At 37.3% G+C, this 23,136-nt stretch overlaps 1 protein-coding gene across 9 annotated transcripts in view; it reads right to left on the reverse strand.

The window, feature by feature from the left end:
- The window catches only part of ARID4B (AT-rich interaction domain 4B), a 63,817-nt gene that overhangs the window by 29,824 nt on the left and 10,857 nt on the right, over window positions 1-23,136 (reverse strand). For all 9 annotated transcript variants that reach the window (XM_080651183.1, XM_080651180.1, XM_080651177.1 and 6 more), the window contains exons 3-12: window positions 18,828-18,938; window positions 17,647-17,712; window positions 16,595-16,685; window positions 14,768-14,847; window positions 11,378-11,469; window positions 6,832-6,970; window positions 5,888-5,967; window positions 4,291-4,367; window positions 2,965-3,119; window positions 44-116 (exon numbers count right to left, since the gene is read on the reverse strand). In XM_080651183.1, coding sequence (XP_080507309.1) covers window positions 44-116; window positions 2,965-3,119; window positions 4,291-4,367; window positions 5,888-5,967; window positions 6,832-6,970; window positions 11,378-11,469; window positions 14,768-14,847; window positions 16,595-16,685; window positions 17,647-17,712; window positions 18,828-18,938 — 964 coding nt within the window. The remainder of the gene's footprint in view (window positions 1-43; window positions 117-2,964; window positions 3,120-4,290; window positions 4,368-5,887; window positions 5,968-6,831; window positions 6,971-11,377; window positions 11,470-14,767; window positions 14,848-16,594; window positions 16,686-17,646; window positions 17,713-18,827; window positions 18,939-23,136) is intronic.

The following is a 23,136-nucleotide window of genomic DNA, read 5'->3' on the forward strand; positions in this document are numbered from 1 at the left end:
ATTAATGATGAGAAAGAAAAAAAAAGGAAGAAAACACACTCACCTCTATCCTCCATGAATTTGTACAGCTGCTGAAGAAAGTTTTCTCTTTCTTCTGGAAATGGTTCTATTTCTTCCTAGTTTTAGTCACAGAAGAATAGAATATTATTTTACTCAGTTAAACATGGAATAAAACAAGCAGATTTCCTACCAACAGCAAAGACTAATACTCACTAAAATATTTCAAAGGCTTTTTATCAAATACAAATTATTTCTTAATACTAAGCTGTTCGAACCCAGAAAATTCTAGACCTTTTTGGCTTTATAGAGGAATATGTCCTAAAAGGTATCTCCAAAGTGACAATCCCAAATGTAAATTCTCATATAAGAAGTGAGACTACAAAGATGGTTCACCAACTTTTGGTTCATCTCACGTAAGAGATCAAGTCTTTAAATCAGGGTCACAGGCTCAAGAAGACCTACTCTCACTTCTACGAAATTGGGTCAGGGTTTAATTTAACATCAAAACTGACTCGATTATTGCTCCTCATAGAACTGCACAAGTGTGGGTCCCCGTAGCTGTAACTACAAGAGTCCATCATTACACACAGCCCCACTGTGTAGTACTGCAAGCGTGTCAAATCGGTAAAGTGGGGAACAAACTTGATCTACAATACCTGAAGATTCAGACTTAGGGAAATCTTCAAGTAATAAAATAGTTCCCCGATTTATCAATTACAAGGGAGGGACTAGCTTCTTGCTGCTGTGGCCAGGGGCTGTGGCAGTGGGGAGCTGGTCCTGAAGCAACCTGCAAGGAGCAGGGTAGTAGGTGAGAGGGAGGAACTCATCCATTCAGTGACTATCATCCATTCACAAACATTTATGAGCACCGGTAGGTGGACGCACTAGGTCAGGTGCTGAATCCATGAAAGAAAAATGAGCAATGACTAAGAGTAACTGCAGAGGAAGTGGTCCAAACGATACACCAAGGCCACAGTTACTCCGGCTGAGGCCACTGTCTCTCTAACAGTAAAGGCAGGAGCATCCCTTGCTAGTGATAGTCTAAATAAATCACTTTAATTTTTAAAACTGTGTCTAATGCCCTTGTTTGAATGAGATTTGCCCCTTTATTTTAAAGGCTAGCAGAGCAGAGGAAGGCCCGTTAAAAACAAAAACTCAGGCTGGTGAACTATTACGCTTGTAGCTGGGCAGAGGAGAATAAATGACAATTATTAACTTGTTTAGGATAAATCTGTATTTCTCAAATCTCATTTTAAACATGGTCCACCTATGCTGTGTGTCGGTAAAGTAGTCAGATGCAAGTCTAAAGAAACCTATTTTCTAGATATCACCTAATGTTCCCAGGGTACAATATTTGACTTTCATAAACTGCCAAATTAATTCCTGTTACAAAATATTTAAGTTAAGTTTATATATATATAAGACAAAAAAATGTTTAAACTGGAAACCAGATTTGCTTTTACAAAAACACAAATCTAAGCACCAACAGTTTGGTAATTAACATTTACTGATCATCTGTTACATGTTACACACTAAGTCAGACACTGTGAGTGTAAGTACAAGGAAGACAAGGTCCCTACCCTTGAGGAGCTTATAGATTAGTAGGGGAATTAGGAAACAGACATAAATCAATGTATTTATGAATTCGGTGTACACAGACACACCGAAATGACAGAATATGTACAAGGACCAGTAGTAGTTTAGACTAGCAAACGGAATGATTAACTTTTCTGAGGTGAGAAAGGTGGTTTACAGAAGGTTTCCCCTTACAATGGTGACGTATGTCGGGTTTGAAAACTGAACAGGAGGGTGCCAGGCTGACTGGGGGAGGGGAGAGGAGGGAAGGGCCCTGTGGGTAGAGGTCCTGGTATGTGCAAAGGTGAGCAGAAGAAGGTATATAATTGGACATTGCTACAGCATAAAGTTCCAAGTTGGGGGGGAAGGGGGGATCATCCCAAGGGAAGTAATGAAAAAAAGGCAGGGGTCGGATTATAAAGGAGGACCTATAAGTGAAGCTTGCTTTTTACAGTGATAAGACGCTACTGAAAAGGTTTTAACAAGAAACTAATTACTCATTTTAGCATTTTAAATAGAAAGCAGTGGGAGAGAAGACTGAAACCAGGGAAACTTTTACACTACACATTGTCACTATAGATCACTTATCATAAAACAACCTATGCAAATAATAGTTATGTGGCAGAATTTCTTAACTTACCTAAAATATTACATACTGACATGAATTTAGTTTCCTGAAAACATAAATACAATTCACTTCATGATCAAATATACTAGCCTTCGCCATCTGTACCTCTTACCCAATAACTTTTATGAAGTCGCTCAACAAACCACCAAAGAGTACAGTGGTGCAATGTCACTAATAATATCATGGACATCTTTTCTTGGTACTTGTCACTGCTAGACCTAAAGTACTAGCTACAACAAAATCTAAAACTTCAGCTTCTTTATCTATATAAACGCAGATGTCTTATTTATGATCTTATCAGAATTACTCATCCATTTATATTAGATAAAATCATTTAAGATTCTCATTAACCTTTACTTTTTACTTTCCTAGGTATTTCAATAAAATATGCAGATGTAGTGTAAACATTGTATGAAGTGACAGCTATCTATCTACAGGGCAGTGGAAAGCATGTGAAAGTTTTGCTGTATTAGATGGGCATTTCCTTAATCAGCTGTTAAACCAAAAGCATAGTAAAAGTAAGAAACGTTTCTGAGGTTACTGGGTTAACTATACTTATTTTTAATTTCACAAGACCATATTTCTATTTTAAGGTAAGCAAGCAAACTACTTGATTACGATGAGTATCACAAATACAATTTTATTATAAAGTATTTCTAATACTAAAGAGATTCAAGTAATTAATAACTTAGGTGCCAAATTCTAACTCAAGAAAATGCAACTGTGATTTAAATGGAAAGGCCTCAGCTGTCTTCCCTTACCTCTTCCTCACTGCTGTTATCCTCCTTTTCTTTCTCATCCTCCTCCTCCTCTTCCTCCTCCTCCGCCTCACTGCTGGAGCTGTCTTCTTTCAATTCCGTCTTCCAGTGAGCAGGAATAGTTCTACTTCTGTGAAACTCTAGTGCCTGATCAAAGGCTGGGAAGAGACCATAAACGATGTGAACTGGAGAAATACGACAACTTGACTTGTCTACAGATAATAAACAAATAAATGAAAACCATTGCGTAAATACTGCTGACAGTTCTTAAGTGCCTGCTGTGTGCCAGGCCCTGAGCTAATGGCTTTCCGTGTAGTAGCTCATTCAATCTGCTCAGTCTTAAGCATCGGGCGGCCATTTTTATAACATGGCAAAACTGCTACCATTGGAAGGGGACCTAGGTTCTAACAAATACGAAAGAGCAGTTTTCTTCTTTTAAACAAAAATTAAGCATGTCTAATAAAAACACATTTAAGTTAGGTAAACCTTTAATTGTTTACCCAACAAATGACTATTAAATAGAATCACATGCCAGCCAGAACCTCTGTAATGAACATACAATACCTGAAAATATATTTTCTCTACATCTCTAAACTTGAATTATGTTAACAATTAACTTCAATTAAAATTAGCTATGCAGTTATTCTCATTTTACAATACATGGAAATAAATGTTAAACCATAAATTCTTGATGATTTTTAACCAGTCTATACAACATATTATTAGATTTGATGAATATAGGCAAAGAGAAAATAAACAGCTACATACAATGGCAAAAATCTAGTAAGAAATGCCATTACAGCATTTAATATAACCATTGAACAACATATTAAATATAACTATTGTTATGGTATGAGAAATGCCAAATCAAAATTACTTTGATTCCCATTTCTACCATCCTCAGGAACTAACATTTTATTTAGAGGCAAAAGTCAGACTATAGAATAGCTGCTGATAGAGTTCTTTCACACTTTAAATAATATTAAGCTGAAAAAAGAAAGAGGAAACTATGGTAACAAAAGACACAAGAGTTTACAAAAGACAAAGTCACAGAAAACACAGTACAACTTTAAAGGCAACTTTTTAAAAAAATCCTTTTTAAAAAATGTATTATTGAAAGTATTACAGATGTCCCCTTCCTCCCCCCTTGACCACCTCCACCCCGCACCCATCCCTTCACCACTACTGTCTGTGTCCATGGGCTATGCATATATGCACACAAATTCTTTGGTTAATCTCTACCCCCAACCCACCCCCACCTACGAAAATTTAATCTCCAAAAACACTACCAGTTTTTTAATTAACAACTTATTCCAAGATCACCCTTACCTTGTTTTAATACAGCATCAGGCTTTGGTGCAGTGTCACTAGTAATTTCATGGACATCCTTCCTTGGTACTGAAGTACTGTATTATTTTTTCAATTTTAAAGAAAAAAACAAACACAAAAATACAACAGAAATTAATTAAGAGCCTAATTACACACCACAGAAAGCTACTGAAAATATGGGAATACTGACATTTACACAAGGTTGCAAGTTACAGATAAAATGTTAATATATGTAATCATCTACAAAAGGACCCCATCTTTAATAGAGATATTTTATAAACAAGGTATTCTCAAATTATCAAGGGTCCCTGGCTAAAAGCAATGAAATTCTAAATGAAAAGTACTGAAATACTAAAAATAACAACAGATAAAAATGTTTGGGTAGCAGAATGCATCAATCCAATAAATAAGAAGTCAAACAACAAGAATCTGCCATTATCTTGGAATAATCATAGGAAATTACTAAATTTAATATTGGAAGAAAATGTACTAGTTTATAATGTAAATGCTCTTTTAACAAAATTTTAACTGGATTTTAGACTAAAGTCCTCAACTATAAAGAGGGATCAGATGTAAGCATCTATAAGAGGTTCTATCATATACGTCATATATTTCCTGTTTGACACTGATAAATCATTCTTCAGCTTTCCTGCATTTGGTTTGTGTCAGTCAATCCACAAAAGCCTGAAAACAATTCCAAATACAATTTTCAGCTTGCCTATTCCTTTTAACCTTTTATTTTAAAAATCTCATGCACAAAAGTAGACCAAATAGTACAATGACCTCCCACATATCCATTACCCAACTACAATAATCATTAACTCATCTTCACTGCTCATACCCCTACCTACTCCCTCCTACCTGAACTCGATTATTTTGAAGCAAATCCCAGACGTATAATTTCATTATGGAGCTTCAAAAAACTTTTTAAAAATATCATACCATTATCACACATTTAAAAACTAGTAATTTCTTAATATCATCAAACCAGTGTTCAATTTCAGTGTTCAAATTTCTCTTATTATCTCCATTTTGTTTACATGGGTTTTCATAAATCACTTTTTAGAACTTGAAAACCCAAACACCAATCTTAAAATATGATCATCCTTTAAAGATATAGTCATCCTCTAAGGCAGAGTATAAAAGATATAGCTTTTCTGGTCACACAATTCTTAAAGGGAAAAAAATAGAAATTTGTAACTCTGTTCTAAGAAAGGTCTACATGAAAAATATCTTTCTTAATACTTAAGATACAATGAAAGAGTCCTAATTAAATATTCAAGAACAATAAATGTATCCACTAATATATCAATCAAGGGTTAGATATGGTAGATATATCAAATTTGCCTAAACAAATCACCAGCTATTACACGGGCAAAATTGACAAATTCTACAATACTGAGAGTGTAGTTTAGCAAAGACCATCATGAACAAGGGAAGACATACTACATTTACTAATAATATGAAAAATGATCTTACTTTGAAATTTTCTGAATGACGAAAAGTAAAAGGGTAATGTCACTGGAAATAAATTTATAATTTCCCATTCTAATGTGGAAAAACAGCGTATTTTTCATAACAAATGAGTTATACTTACAATTTGCCATCCTTGAAAGATCGAACAAGAATATTATCTTTCTTCACAGCAATTTCATCACTACAATCAGGACAAACCACCTTTTTAAAACAAGAGTGAAATTATGGTAAGTAAATGCACATTTATGGATAGTTACATTAGAACCAATTATTTAAAGCCTTTTAGAAAGTAGTTTCAGCTTAGTTTAAAAAACAAGTTTCGTTCTGGGGCAAACAGGTACACACACGTGGACACAGCCCCTCGTCATTGTGAATGTGTGCCCTATAGCCTTGCAGGCCTACGGGTCAGCCACAGGCCTCTGCCCAGGCTCGGGCTGCAAGCAGAAGCGTGGTTCTGACTAGACTGAAGCTGGATGGAGGCCGCATCCTATCAGAAGTGGAGGGTGGGATGGAGTGCAGCTAGGGTCTTAGCGAGGGTCTGTACCACGGTAAGAGAAGGGCAGGACCCAAAATGGAATCAGGTATTAAAACCTTCATCAGGACAGTCTCCATCCAGCTAGAGATGGGGCTCCATATTATTTACAGTTAAACATGTATTTTAAAACACATTACATTTCTTTGTAATACTACCCACTCTAAAAAGTAAACACTTCAAGTGGGTACCTTTCTGAAGTCCGTATAAGATTTCCTACTAACACTAAAGGATTTATTTTATTTGCAATAGCCTCAGCTGTTGTTTACAGTGAGGATAAAGCACGTTTTCCCCAAGGCAGTGCCAATGTAAGAGGCCTATGAATTCTGCCTTTCTTAAATGACCTCAAGAGTTCTTTGTACTCAGAGGCCATTCTGAAAGCTAATCTTTCTCTGAACTAAATGATGCTAAAACCATTTCCTACCTATGAAAAACATTTTGTACCTATGAAAAACACTAAGACAATCTGTTGTGAGTTTTTTCATGAATTTACGTTGTTGAAAATGAAACCCTTTTATATTAAAGTTACTCACCAATGCAGGAAAACACAGTGCTTTCTTTTTATCCAAACTAACATAATCTACACAAACAACTTTTCCTAGTAGTTCATCAATCTGTTTCCTGTCATCCTCATCTTCATCACTGGAGGATGAAGAAGACTCTTCCTCTGGTCTAGGGAAAGAAAACAGTAAGATATTTCACTTATCTTCACAAAGAATAAGCACACCAAGTTGATACAGATATTCTAGAAATCTTTACCCATTTCCTAATACCTACAGAACGGCTAATTTAAAAATTAAGTTCCTACATTTCTAAAGAATACCAACATAAAAGGAATATCATTAAAGAAAAACACATCATTTTCCTGAAAATATTTCCCATTTATGTACTGCTATTTTAAACAATTAAGGGAAAGATCAGAACAGACTAACATTGGTCCCCAAATTCTCAAAAAGCTGAAGGCCCCATATAAAATATCCCCATGCTATACATAGTAAAATATATTAGATCCTATATTAAGATTAAAGGAGTTAGCCGAAACCGGTTTGGCTCGGTGGATAGAGCGTCAACCTGCGGACTGAAGGGTCCTAGGTTCGATTCCGGTCAAGGGCATGTACCTTGGTTGCGGGCACATCCCCAGTGGGAGGTGTGCAGGAGGCAGCTGATCGATGTTTCTCTCTCATCGATGTTTCTAACTCTCTATCCCTCTCCCTTCCTCTCTGTAAAAAATCAATAAAATATATTAAAAAAAAAAAAAAGATTAAAGGAGTTATAGAGACAGTAATTTTACACTCTCAGTACAAAGCTAATTTTAAAAGAAGGAGGCAGATCTTTATTACTGGGGGTCAGGGGAGAGAGAGGAGACAATCTGATAAGAAATCATCACTGTTATTCTCAATATCAAATATGCACAAATATTCATAAAATGCACAATATGATTCTTTTGTATTGTTAAAAATCCCTTCCAGTTACATTGTATATTGAACTAGTAAATTAGAAAGATGTTAGAAAAAGAATCTAAAACCATCTATTTGATATTAGACAAAAGTAGAGTAAAAAATACCACTAAAAAGGACAAAAGAAACACAAAACAAAACAAAAATTCTACTGAATCTGCCTCTGAGAAAGCCCACAATCAGGTTGTGGGCTTGATCCCCAGTAAGGGATGGGCAGGAGACAGCTGATTTGACGTTTCTCTTTCATCGATGTTTCTCTCTCTCTAGCCCTCTCCTTTTCTCTCTCTCTAAAAAATGAAAACATTAAAAAAAAAAGACTCATTCTGATAGGGTTTTATGGATGCCCTTTGTATCATCATCATTAGCAAGAAAGTCACAATGTCACAGATAACATATATCAAATCTATAAAACATAGAGGAAAACTGGGCTTTATTTGGCTAAGAAAATCATCTGTATCTTTATAAAAGTTCTAATTTCTTTCTTAAGACTTACCAAGTGTGAAGGCTTCAGACACCAGAAAGATACATATAAATTGATTGGCAACATAAAACAGAGTAAATGTCCATATTCCACTCAAAATCCATTCTCTATTTATGGACTAGATTCCCTTCCCTCCATCATCTACTCAAGACTTTGCCCCAGCAATGCTTGTGTCTCTCTCGTCTCAGTTCTGCTGCCTCTACTAGATCGAGTCTTACCAGCATGCTGTTATTTCCACAGTATGTTGTTACTTCTCCTACTCAAATAAAAACCCCCTGGCCTCCCTTCCTCCACCAGCTACCGCTACACCTCACTTCTCTACTCCATTTGGCAGCAGAACAGCCTGGAGCCCTCTACTTTCACTTCCTCTAAGTCTCTGCTCCAATGTCATCTCAATTAGGCTACCCTGACCACTTTGTTCAAATTTACAACCTGCTCAGTCCAATCTCTTATATCCACAGCACTTACAAATCTGTCATATCATTTACTTGTTTCTGACATTTTTACTTTGTGTATCTCCTCCTTAAATGAGAGAATAAATATAAGCTAGAGATTTTATAAATGCCCGTTTTGTTCACTGATATATACCAAGGACCTGATCAGTGCTTGGCACAGCGTGAATGTTCAATAAAAATTTGTTGACTAAATAAATGAACTGTATAGGTTTATTATTTCTTGCTACTGTGGTACTTCTGATTTTATTTCTCCTGAAATCACAAAAGGTATACAATCAGTAAAACATATTTTTAAAAAGTAAAAATAAAAAAGGGTCAATCAATTGAAAGGGAAAGGCTTATGGAGCACAGGTGAGTTCAAGACCTGATCCTTTCATCCCTGTATTCCTTAAATTAGTTACTTATTGTATCTGCAGCCAATTTCCCCAATTTTTAATAAGGATAAAACTAATACCTATTTTCATGAGTTTGCTGTAATATGAGAGCTCTGCTTACCCAATTTCTGTCTCCAAAGCATAGCCACAATTGGATTTTAATACTTAATTTTGTATACTGAATGAAAACATTCACTTACACTGAAGTTTTAAATAATTTGACTAATATTTATTTTTAATAGTTATTCTAACAATATTTGGGCTTAGCCACATTAAAAATTTTTTATTTTATCAAAGTAAAACATTCAAAATTGTTTTCAACACAACCTCCATTAAAATAAATGAAAACTACATTCTCCAGTCCCATCCCTTCCAACTTTCATCTGCTCCATGAAAACTATGTTTAACTCTTTCAGCAGTTCCTCTGACAGTTACTGCCTTATCTCTAATATTCTTACGCTAATATTTCTTTATACATTTTATACATCTTTTTTTCTACTAACTTCCCACTGTTACAGGATGTAATCTTTTTTATTCAATGACCTCCCCACCCTCCATTCTACTAATGTAAATGTAGTTTTCCTTTCTCATATAATTTTTTGGGGAGATTATTGCATATCTTTGCTATTCTGCCGGTCTGTTATCTTCATATCTTTTATTCCCCCATTGGATTTGGTAATTAAGTCCTCCTTTTCAACAGAGACTTCCATTCCTCCCTTCTGCATCCACTGCCTACTAGCATCCAGAGTTACTCTTGAGAAGTCTGATGCCATTCTGCTTCTTTTGCAATAAATTATTTTTCTTTCTGGAACTTTTGAAGATTTTTAAAAAATCTCTGATGGCCTGAAATATCATGACCCCTTGATCCTGTGGTCCCTTTTAATTAGCTTTTTGGAGCCTGGCACATTTCATTGAAAGTAATCTGTGAAATATGTAGATTATGTGACACAACTGCAACACATGAAAACAAGACAGTTCCTGATGTCCAGGAGAGTAAAACTGTTAGGAAGGGAAATCATTATCTCTATAATAATAACAGCATAATATGCTAATTAGACTGGATAGCCAAACGACCTCCAGGATGTCCTTCTGGACGAAGCTGGGGCTGCGAGGGCCGAGCCCCTTGCACGAATTTCATGCATCATGCCTCTTGTCCTATATAATCCTACATAATAAAAGTCTAATATGCAAATCGACCGAACAGCAGAACGACTGGTTGCTATGATGCACACTGACCACCAGGGGGCAGACGCTTAACGCAGGAGCTGCCTCCTGTTGGTCAATGCACATCCCACAGCGGGAGCGCCGCTCAGCCAGAAGCCGGGCTCACAGCTGGCGAGCTCAGCGGCCACGGCAGCACTAACAGCGCTAAGGATGAGCCATCAGTTGGACATCCCCTGAGGGCTCCCGGACTGCTAGAGGGTGCAGGCCGGGCTGAGGGACCACCCCCCAACCCATGCACAAATTTTGTGCACTGGGCCTCTAGTATGTATATAAAAGCCTAATATGCCAATTGTCCCTCTGACCATTCAACCAGTTGCTATGACGTGCACTGACCAGGGGCCAGACGCTCCCACCAGTAGGTTAGCTTGCTGCTGGGGTCCAGCTGATCGGGATTGGGCGAGAAACGCCCTGGAGCCCTCCTGTGGTCCCTCCCTGGCCCCGATCGTGCATCGGTGGGGTCCCTTGGCCTGGCCTGTGCCCCCTCGCAATCCAGGACCCCTTGGGGATGTCAGAGAACCAGTTTCGGCCCAATCCCTGTAGGCCAGGCCAAGGGACCCCACCAGTGCACGAATCCATACACTGAGCCTCTAATAATGATAATAAGTGGTGAAATATTGCCTCTGACATTAGATAAATGCAAAGAATTTAGAGAGTTCAGAGGATAAAAATTTTATCTGTTTTCAAAGAAAGAGTGGAGGGATAAATGGTTCACATAAAAATGGGAACATTTCTATTGAGAATTGAAGAATGAGTGAGGCAGTGTCATGGAAGGGTGGCATTCGAGATAAAAAAGTATGATATCAGGAAAACAAAGGATGTATTCAGGGAATGTTGGCCCGTTCCATTTTGACTACAGTATCATCACACATGTAGGGAGAAATAAGAGGTAGATACCCAGCTGCTAAGGTTGGCTGAACATGGAGAACCTCAAGAACCCATGCTAAGGAGTCTGAAATTACTAGTAGATCTAAAATTATTATTAGATTCAGTTAGCATTTTTGAAATTACAATTTAAAATTATTAACTATTACAACAACACTAGGAGAAATGAATTCAGGTTTAACTAACAGGCATGAAAATAGACTTACATATGATTAGATCTTCTTCCTCTATTTGTTTTCTTTCCTATGACTGGAGTGCCAAAATGTTCAGGGTTGGTGAGTGGGAGCTGGTCTAATGTCTGTGGGTAAGAACATAAACCCAGAAAAAGTTATTACATTGCAAGTTCTTTCTTCTTTTTAAACCAGTTTAAGAATCTGCTTAGATTCTGACATTAAAAACTCCCAAGAAGACTAAAATATAACCTTCCTAAAGATAGAAAACTCATTTTAGAGATATTAGAATAAAGATGATTGATCCCATTACTGAAAAAAGGTAAAAAGAAATTTAGCTGTTCTCTTTAGATGATTTCATTATCTATTTGAAGGTTGACAGACTTCTAACAATGATTAAAATACAGAACAAAACAAACATAACTCAGTGGAAACATAATTTTGAGAGATAAGACACCTATATGTAAGGACCTAACTAACTCCTAGGTTAAGGCCAATTGCAGCTCAAATTTTTCTTTGCACATAGGGATTCATAATATATTAAATAAATTCTTAGTAATTATCAGAATAAGCATCTAATTGTTTGAAAAAATGTAGGCTATATTATTACTTTGCAAACATTTTCTGCAATAAGGCTTTATTAAAGAATATGTAAAAATTAGTTTTTCTACACTTAATATTTTATGTTCCCTTCCTTTTCAATCTGCAGCATCCAATATAATGCTTAGTATGAAGACAATAATCAAGTTATGAGCATTTCTTCCTTGCTTTCAACTGACAGTTCATGGCAACCTATTTGTCCCTAATCCCATCCAAAAATAATGATGTCCAGGCAAAGAAATGGTTGATGGTTAAAAGCAAAATAAAGAAAAAGGATTTTGGATCTATTTCTGAAGATGTTATTTCAGCTAACTTATTTCTCTGATTATCAATCCTGATAATATTGCTACTTTTACTGCATTTTTAAGATTTTCCACAGCTGTTACTCCTTTCGTCCTCCAATAAAACCTTTGCTCTAACATAACAGATAGTTTCATAACCACTAGGAAACTAAAGATCCCAAGAAAACTGTCAGGATGGAAGTGAAAGTGAGGAACTACTTAGGAAAATAACTTCTCAAAGGTACAAACCACAGTGTTGTATGAAACAGTGCCCATCAACTTAGATTAAAGCTCAGATATCTAAATACAAACTAATGCTAATTATCCTCATTATAAGACACACACAGGAAAACAGAGCCTCCTGAATGGCAGGAGGTAATGCTTCAGCCTTACACTACGACTGTCTTACGAACTATTCCAACTTAAATTTCTCCTGCAAAAACAAAATTAATATTTTAGATATTTCTCTGGATTCAATAAGATGCCTATCTTCACTTGACAGATAAGTCTTCAAGCCCACCATATTCACTGACGTGCTGTATGTTCTAGGGAAAATGAAATGAACCAAATTCACTGCATTTGCCCCAAAGCTGTATGCATTTCATATATTTAAGCCTTCACAATTGATTCAACAAATATTAATTAAAAGCTTTTGTGAAGCCCTAACCGGTTTGGCTCAGTGGATAGAGCATCAGCCTGCAAACTCAAGGGTCCCAGGTTCGATTCCAGTCAAGGGCATGTACGTTGGTTGCAGGCACATCCCCAGAAGGGAGTGTGCAGGAGGCAGCTGATAGATGTTTCTCTCTCATCGATGTTTCTAGCTCTCTATCCCTCTCCCTTCCTTCCTGAAAAAAATCGATAAAATATATTTAAAAAAAAAAAAAAAAGCTTTTGTGAAGTAAACACTGGAAAAGGAGAGTCTATTAAGGTAACAAAAACAGGGCTATTCCCCAGAACAGCTTAAAATCTTATAGAGAAAGTAAGAAAAGTAAGCCAAAAACACCAAAAATAGAAGAACAAAAGCATCAAAGGATACAGAGATCAAATTTGGTTAGAGAGCTGATGAAAAACACCAGGGAGGCCCTAACCGGTTTGGCTCAGTGGATAGAGCGTCGGCCTGTGGACTGAAGGGTCCCAGGTTCGATTCCGGTCAAGGGCATGTGCCTTGGTTGCGGGCACATCCCCAGTAGGGGGTGTGCAGGAGGCAGCTGATCGATGTTTCTAACTCTCTCCCTCTCCCTTCCTCTCTCTAAAAAATCAATAAAATATATTTTTTAAAATAAAAAAAGAAAAAACACCAGGGAGGAGAAAGGGTTTCTAGTGGTCTTAAGTGGATGAGGGCTCAGCAAAATCCAAGATAACAAAGTATAAACCACAATCTGGAAATACCAAGGAGTCTTATAAGGGAGAAGCACAGGGAAATGGTAGAATAGGAGACTGAAAAGATAGGCTGGAATCATAATATAGATTCTAAACTGAAATAGAAATTCAATCATTTAAGGGAAGGAAAAATATTTTCAAAACAGCAAAACACCCATAAAATAAAGTCTAACGATTTAATAAATAATATTAAATGTCCCCCAAACAACACTGTTCTAAATAGTGACTAGAAAAAAAATTATGGTTGGGCCCCTCTGGGCATTAATTTTTATAGAGTGGGGGAGTGGGTCTAGAGACTACAGCACTATTTATAACCACATGTCCATTTAAAAATTCTGAGTAGCAAGCTACAGATTTACAAAACTTTGTGAACTTCCCCTTCTTAGTAACTGAGTAACACCTTCTAATTTTAGAGCATGGATTGGGTACTAAAAGTGCTGTTTGAGAACCAGCTCTAACCATGTTTCATTATCTGTAAGTGAAAGAAAAAAATAATGGTTTCTACTTCATAATGTCAATGTAATAACGTATGTAAAGCTCTGAGAAATGCGTTACATTTCCCTAAGAAATATAAGCACTTCATTTATTCATTCAATGAACATTTACTCAGCTCCTACCCTCTGCCAGGCACTGTTCTAGGCACTGGAAACAAAGTGGCAAACCAGACACAAAATCCCTGCCCTCCTGACACATTCCAATGGGAAGGCAGACAATAACAGACCAATAATCAAGCACATATACTACTTTAAAGTCAGCGAACAATATGTGCTACAGAGAAAATAAAACCAACCTAAAACAATTAAGAGGGATGGAAGGGACAATTTTAGAAAGGGCAGTCAGGCAAGGCTTCTTTAAGGAGAAGCTGCAATTATGCCAGCTATTAGCAATAGTAGTTCTGGATTGCTTGTAGTAACTACATTATTTTCATGATGATGGGGTTCAAGTGCGTTACAAATCAGACATCTCTTTCCTATAATCATTTACAAGACAAAAAAGAATACTCAAACACAAGGCCTCAAGCAGGCTTCACAGATTATATTATAACGGTATTATGCATTGATGAACTTTCCTAATTAACATACAAGTTGCTTGATTTGAGAAAGCAAACTTTGCTCCCCCCAATACAAACTACTAGGAGATGTTCATCTGTTAAATGGTTCCTTACTTCACTTTCAGCAAAATGCCTCTCTCCTTTCAGGCACAGTGAGGACCGTCTTAGCGTCTTCTCGTCTCCATCATCAAAAACTAGGAGAGGAGGTAAAAATGGAGACTGCTGAAGAGTTTTCCAAAGATTAACAAGGTAATATAAATTATTTAATTTTCTGAGCGGAAATAGAGCTATTTATTGTTTTAAAAGATTACACTAAAAATTCAGGTCACATTTTATGTTTTCTAATAAATAACTTCAAACATTGAGTGTCTTTTCCAATTTCTAGCAAAAAAGAAACAATATACCTTAAATGAAAAACCTTCCCTCAAACAGAAAACAATAAAAATGTTAGCATTTCAGCATGAAACTATTTAAATGCTAATTAACCCTTCTCAACGTGGTAAAGGAAAAGCAAGATTGCTTGCTGATAAAAACCTACAGATTTCGCTAAGAAACAGAAAGAGTACAAATTGATATATTCAGACTGCCATTAAAGAATTACTCTGTTTTTATTTAAAGCAGGGTTTCTCAACCACAGCACTACTAACATTTTGGACCAGATAATTCTCTTTTATGGGGGGGCGGGGGGGGGGGGGAGGCTGTGCTGTGCACTGTAGAATACTGAACAGCAACCTTGGCCACTAGATGCCATCAGCACCCCCTACCCAGCTGTGATAACCAAAAATATCTCCAGACATTGCCAAAGGTTCCCTGAGTGATGAACTTGCTCCCAGTTGAAAACTACTTATTTAAAGTACTAAAATGTCCCACCAAATTTACTGTAAGTTTACATATACACAGAATATATGTATATTTTGTGACATAGTAAAGATATGAGTAAAACAATATGAGAAAAGTGCTTGCAACTAAAGCAGCAAAGCGTTAATATTCAGAATATAAAAAGAACTCACAAACTAAAAATAGTAAGAAAGAGATAACAGCCCAGCTGGTGTGACTCAACAAGATAAATACACTTAAATGTACACTTAAAAATGGTTAGGATGGCCCTGGCTGGGTGGCTCAGTTGCTTGGAGCATCGTCCCGTACACCAGAAGGTTGCAGGTTCAATACTCTTGGTTAGGGCTAATACGGGAGGCAACCACTCGATGTTTCTTTCTCTTTCTCTCTCTCCTTCCTCTCTCTAAAATCAATAAACATATCTTAGGGCAGTGGTCGCAAACTGCGGCTCGCAAGCCACATGCAGCTTGCAAGCCGAGGTTTGCCGACCACTGTCCTAGGGTGACGATTAAAAAAAAAAATGGTTAATATGGAGAAATAAATTTCTCTAAGATACACTTTGAAATGAAAAAAGCTAGAAATCCAATTCTATATTACACTGAGTGACCATATTATTATGATCTCTGAACGCATAATAATCTGGCTACTCAGTGTATATCCTATACAATAAAAGGCTAATATGCAAATTGTCCCCTCGATCAGGAGTTCGACCAGCAGGCAGGCCGGCCAACCGCCCATGTCCCCTCCCGCTGGCCAGGCTGGCTGGACCCCACCCATGCACGAATTCATGCACCGGGCCTCTAATGTATGTGTGTGTGTGTGTACACACACACACACACACACACACACACACACACACACACACTGAATGGCCAGATTATTACGCATTCAGAGATCATAATAATCTGGCCACTCAGTGTATGTTTAACTAAATAATTTCAAGTAATATGTTATGCACATATTAATAAAATAAATTTTTTAATCTGGAAAGATAACCATTAACAGTGATATCATCCATGGCACTGGGGAGGAAGCAAATCAAGGAAACTTTGGTTTCGTTGTATTATCTTTGAAAATACATCTTTAAAAGATGGATTCCCTTACCTACAGTATACCAACTCGCATCTGTTAATTTATTGATGACAGCTTCCTGATATGTCCCATCGAGATTCTTCACTTCCACAATAGCTCCAACCTAAAGTATTTTTAAAAGTTAGAAAAACTTTTAGAAGGTAAGTGAACAAACCAAAAACTGGTTTTATTTTTTTTTAATTGAGTGCACGGTAGTAAAGAATGAAATTACTGATTTGTGTTGCAGTACCAGCAGTTTTACGACTACTGTTTCTGTTCCATCAGTGAAAATGTCCACAGAGTAAAAAGGCAAATACTATCTAAGAATTATTATGAAAACAGTTGTGCCCGTTTTTCCCTAAAAGGGTCTTGGTTACCCCCAGGAGTCCTCAGACCTCACTTTGAGAACCGGAACCACCATATATGAAACTGACTGTCCCTGCCCCATATAACTACTCCTCTTTGGAGGAGGAAGGGGAGGAAAATTAAGGAATAGCTCTGAAGTCTCCTTAAGAGTTAAAATGTAACACTAATGACAATCATTTAAAACAGTTTCCACTTGATCAAGAAAATACTGAGTTATATTTACATGGTCTTTAAAACTGCATCAAACTAAAAAAACTTCTACACAGCAAAGAAAACTATCAAGAAAATGAAAACGCAACCTACTGAATGGGAAAAGTATTTGAAAAATCATTAATCTGATAAAGGGTTAATATCTACAATATATAAAGAACTCATACAATTCAATAGCAAAACAAACCATCCGATTAAAAAATGAGCAGAGTGTCGGGCCAGTGTTGCTCAGTGGATGAGCGCCCATTTATGAACCAGGAGGTCACGGTTCAAGTCCCGGTCAGGGCACATGCCCAGGTGGCAGGCTCGATCCCCAGTAAGGGGTGTGCAGGAGGCAGCCGATCCATGATTCTCTCTCAGCATTTTCTCTATTAATCTATTTAGAGAGCAATACATACTTATCAATTCAACAACAAAATAGTCAATGAATTAAAAAGAAATAACCAGGTATAATTTTAATGTTTACCACTCAAGCATTGGAATTAATAATGAATAAATAAATGAATTACCTTTAGTGGGCCCTTTATGTGGTCATCCTGAACTTCCACTGTTGAAGAATCATGCCTAAATGTTACCTAGAGATGATAAATTTAATTAGACACATGCACACACACACAATGCCAAGTCTATAGTAAAGTGTCCTTCAGTATACTGCCCTGACCGTGTGGTTCAGTGGGTTCCAGTGGCATTCTATAACCAAAAGGTGGTGGGTTTGATTCCCTGACAGGGCACTTAACTAGGTTATGGGTTTGATCCCCAGTAGGGGTTTCTGTGGGAGGCAGCCGACGGATGTTCCTCTCTCACCTCAGTGTTTTTCTCTATCTCTTCTTCCTCTCTTTAAAATCAATAAAAACCACATCCTGCCCTGGTTGGTGTGGCTCAGCTGGTTGGAGCGTCACCCCATGCACCAAAAGGTGGCAGGTTGGGGTGCATGCAAAGGCAGCCAATCAATGTTTCTCTCTCACATAGACGTTTCTCTCTCTCTTCCTCCCTCCCTCTCTCTAAAATCAATTAAAAAAAAATCCTTAGGTTTAAAATATGTGTCTATCTATAATAATAAAAGCCTAAGAGACCATTGCAACCGAATGGACAACAGAACAGACTGTGTGGGGCGACCAGGCCGGCAGGGGGGTTAGTGAGGGGCAATCAAATGACCAAACAGCAGGCTGCATGGGGCGACCAGGCCCGTGGGGGGGGGGGTAGTTGGGGGCGATCAGGCCAGTTGGGGGGGGGGGGGGGACAACCAGGCCGGCAGAGGGGGACAATGAGGGGTGACTGGGCTGGTGGGGGGGGGCAGTTAGGGGCAACCAGGCTGGTGGGGGGGGGCAATTAGGGGTGATCAGGCAGGCAGGCAGGTGAGCAGTTAGGGGCCAGTGGTCCCAGATTGTGAGAGGCAGTTGGACATCCCCCGAGGGGTCCTGGATTGGAGAGGGTGCAGGCTGGGCTGAGGGGACCCCTCTCCCCATGCACCAATTTCATGCACTGAGCCTCTAGTATATATATATAATATTAATCTAACTTTATTCCAATAAAATACTTCCAATCACAAACTATTTTTTTCCAGGTATTTCCATAGCCATTACTCCTAGAAACTAAACTCATCTTGCAGAAAAAAATTATTAAATATACTCACCGAAGTTTAAATAGTAAATACTGGACATGTAATTTATAAAATCTACATAGACTGTACCTTGACTTTGACAAGTCTCTTTGCTGTCTTGATCTTGGCTTCACAAAAGGCTCCTCTGTACTTAGCACTCACATCAGTGCCCACTGTCAAATAGGGAGGCTCATCCAGGGCCTAAAAATGCAAACAAATTAGATTTAAACTCTGATTCTTTCCCACAATCAGACCTCAGAATGGCAGATCAAATCTTGTTATAGCTATAAAAGCTGTGATAACTGACTATGTATGTTAACAAGTACAACCTGTAAAATACACTAACTTAAAAATAACTAAAAATATATATATATCAAAGTCTACTTAAATGTACTAAATGTACATGATATAAAATATAAAGGCATCTTTTTCTATTAAAATACACATGGTTCATAATATGAATTTGCTCAATCACAAATATATACCATTCCTTCATGCCTCCTCTATCCACCATCCATTCAAATTATTTATTTATTACATGACCACGAAAAAGCAGATTCTTAAAGCTCAAAGTCGGAGAAAATTTCTTTTTACAGGCTATATCTTTACAGGCACCCAAATTCAGAATACATCGCTACCTAGACAACTTTTAGACAGAATGGCATAAAAGGGGCAGGAGGAATTACATGTATTCAAACTACAAAATCCAATCTGGGAAGTCTCCAATAAAACTTGGCCAAAATGTCTCAAATGCTTTAATGCATGGGTTCGCTGGTTTTTAATAGTCCTAAGGTAGCTGCTCTGACTTTTTACAATCAGGTATATAGTACTTTTGCAAAGGATCTGTATTTCTAAGGAGTTCTGCTTATATTAATCAATTCCATAGCCAAAGAAAGTTTACGTTAAGTAGCTTTTCCCTAAGTGTTTTACGAGAAATACTAATATTCCAAGAAGCTCCCCCCCACCCCCTAAAAAAAGAGGGAGAATTTGGGAAAACTGGTTTATTGAATGAATTCCCACTCTGCCTCATCATTTCCCAATCTGGTTTGTCCAAAGAACCTCTTTCTTTTTTCTTCCTATTAACATCTATTACCTTCCCATTAACATCTATTACCATTACATTCCATAAAACATAAGGGGGAAAATACTGTTATACAGCAACAAATAATGAAAGTATCAATTTCACTTGGATCTTAAAGTAAATTCACGCCTAATAATTGTGGAATTTTTTTAATTTTTTTTTTTTAATTCTAATGCTATGTGCCTGGCTGGTGTGGCTAAGTGGATTAAGTGTTTGTCCCCTGGACCAAGAGGTTCGGGGTTTGATTCCCAATCAGGGCACATACCTGGGTTTTGATCTCATGCAGGAGACAGCAGATTAGTGTGTCTCTCATTGATGTTTTTATCTCTCTCTCCCTTACTCTCTATCTAAAAGTCAATAAAAATACATTTTTAAAAATTCTAATGCTATGTAACAAAAGTGCCCATATTTATATCAAATAATTTTAGTAACTTTTTTTAAAGATGGAGAGGTATTACATAAACTAAGACAAGGGTGGTTGTCCCTCTCTCTAAAATCAATAAAAATATAAAATAAAGTAAAGAAGATCCTACATCAACAGCAGATGCCAGTATAATTGTGTACACATATGAGGGGGTATATAAATATTAGCCCCCTTACTCAATTCAGAAATAATGGTGTTGCATGCTCTTGTAAGAGAGGTTAAGAACTGGTGGATGCTCCCTGAGGAAGTGTATACCACAACCCTTTGGAGTGACAGAAAGTCACCAAGGCTCTCCACCTATTCTGAGGCTAGGGTACTTGGGTCCAACACAGAGAGACACAAAGAACTGTGAGCTGATTAAGAGTCTTTTGCCCAACACCCATCCTGACAGGTAGAACACGTATACAACCAAAAACAAAACAAAAAACCTCTTACCTTCTCTTTTTGCTCTGCTTCTCTGATTTTGGTCAATAATATAGACCATCTCAGAGGCTAAAATAAAATGTTTTATGTAACACCTCTATGCCAAGAGGAAATTAAACTACTAAATTACCATTCCTTTGTTTAGCAAACAGAACAGTTTTCTAGTTGTCAAGGCAACAGCTACCTCACAGTTATCAGCACTGCTTAAACAATTATTTTTCTAGTCAATCTAACCAAATGCCCTCACTGGCACCTAAAAAACACTGAATTCCCTGAGAACACTAAAAAGGATACGCGATTTTGAAATTAGCTGTTGGTGAATACTAATCCTTCAAGAAGCCAAAATGCCAAGGAAACATGTTAAGTGCCCAAATGAATCAATAGTAATCTCCACTGTGCCTGGGCTTCCGTACACCACTACATAAAATGCTTTAAAAAAGAGAGTAGCTGAATCAATTCTCCAAGTGGCTGACTAATGCTGACATTACCTAGAAAATATTCAGTTATTCAAGATCTGTTTTTTTAAAAGCAAAACATGCCAGATGACATTTTACTGAGAGCGTTTCTTAAAAAGAGTAAGCATTCATACTTACTAGGCGGTGCCAAAGCAGCCAGGAGAATCAGGAAACAAAAGTACTAAATTTGAGGCTAAAACCTCCGGTAAGTAAATGTATTTAAACATACAGGTAAATCTATAAAAGCAACTTTTTGTATATGACGATCCCAAAGAGGCATGAAAAACCATAACAGAGATCATTCCAACAGATGAATGAATGAAAACTACTCAGGGTTGGCAGGGCCCCAGCACTCATTCACCCACCCCACGGCTCCCCATCTATACCAGCTTCAGGTGACTAAATGCCACATCGGAACAGTGATCTGATCTAGAGAAGCAAAGTCTGTTCTTGCCGTACATAAATAAACAGGGCTAGAGGTGGATGCTTACCCAGAAAATAACTATCTATAATGGTTCACCTAATCCAGTAACAACCCTCTAGGCTTGGGAGCAAAATTTAGTTTTCCCTTGAAAGAATCCTACCTAGGCAAGCCAGCAGCAAATTAGAAGCAAGGACAAGTATTTCGTAGAACCCTCAGCAACAGGAAGGGCTACGAAAGGTTTGAAATGAGAGCAACGAGTTCTTGGAATAAAGAAATCTGGTTTTCACCTTATATGAAACATTTTGTTTTAAAGGATTCCATTAAGACAAAAATAACAGGTTTTAATCTTAATCTGAAAATTACAACTTTCCCCCCAAACTTCCAAGTTAAAAGAAACAAACAACCCTGGCCAATTCTGCTCAGTGGATAGAGCATCCATTGGCCTTCCAACTGTAGGGTCCCGGATTCCAGTCAAGGGCACATGCTAGGGTTGCGGGCTCAATCCCTAGCAGGGGGCGTGTAGGAGGCAGCCAATCAATGATTCTCATCATTGATGTTTCTCTCTCTCCCTCTCCCTCTCCCTTCCTCTCTGAAATCAATAAAGATATATTTTTAAAAAGAAACAAACAAAAAATTAGAAATAAAAACAAAACTAGTCACTATATATCACCTTGAAAGCCTAACCTCACAAGAGTTTACACGTTCTTTCCATAAAACTAATAACAGTAACTCCGATTTCTGATGTAGTAGATCCTGTTATTGCGTTTAGTCACTCCCAACAACCCCATGAGGTCCGTACTAAGACCATTCCTCCTTTTAGACAAGAACACCAGCCTTCCTAGAAAGCTTAAGAAAACGACCCACAATCTGGTAAGCAGAGGAGTTCCAATTCAATGCTAAGCAGTCTTAATTAAAGAATCCTCATCCTATTGGTTTATAGCAGGAGTGACAGGCTTTTACCAGAACAATACAGCTAACATGTACTGACTGCTCAGAACCACGCCAAGCACAGCATAAAACATTTTAAATGTTATTTCATTTAGTACTGACACAACTGTAAGGTAACTATTATCCCCATTCTACAAAAAATGAAACTGATGTCTACTTTCATAAATGACCTTATCCAAACTTCAACAGTAAGGAACAGAGAGAGTACTAGAAACAAGATCTCGCTCAAAAAAAGATGGTTTTTATACATTCAAGTATAATTTTTACTATCAGTATATGAAGTGAATCTTTCTTTGACAGTTTATAATCTTCATTTTGGCTATTAATGACAAAACGTAAGTGTGATTTTCAATTAAAGTTATTAAAATTATTAATGACTATGCTTTCATAAGCAATTATACTGCAAGTTTATCAAATTAGGAGAAAGCAGTCTGTTACTTGTAAAACCTTGACACACAGGACTTCAAATAACCTAGAGTTAAGTCACACTGCCAAAAATTTATCTATAAATTAAAAGAAAATGGCTTAAATTAGAAAAGTCTGCATAAAGTATCCATTCCACTATGCAAGATATACTGTAAAGTGACACATTTTAATAGTATAAAACTATACACAGAATTAGTATCCTTTTAATTGATAGCTAA

The sequence above is a fragment of the Plecotus auritus genome, assembly GCF_963455305.1.
Source record: "Plecotus auritus genome assembly, chromosome: 14".
In the NCBI taxonomy this organism is placed as follows: domain Eukaryota; kingdom Metazoa; phylum Chordata; class Mammalia; order Chiroptera; family Vespertilionidae; genus Plecotus; species Plecotus auritus.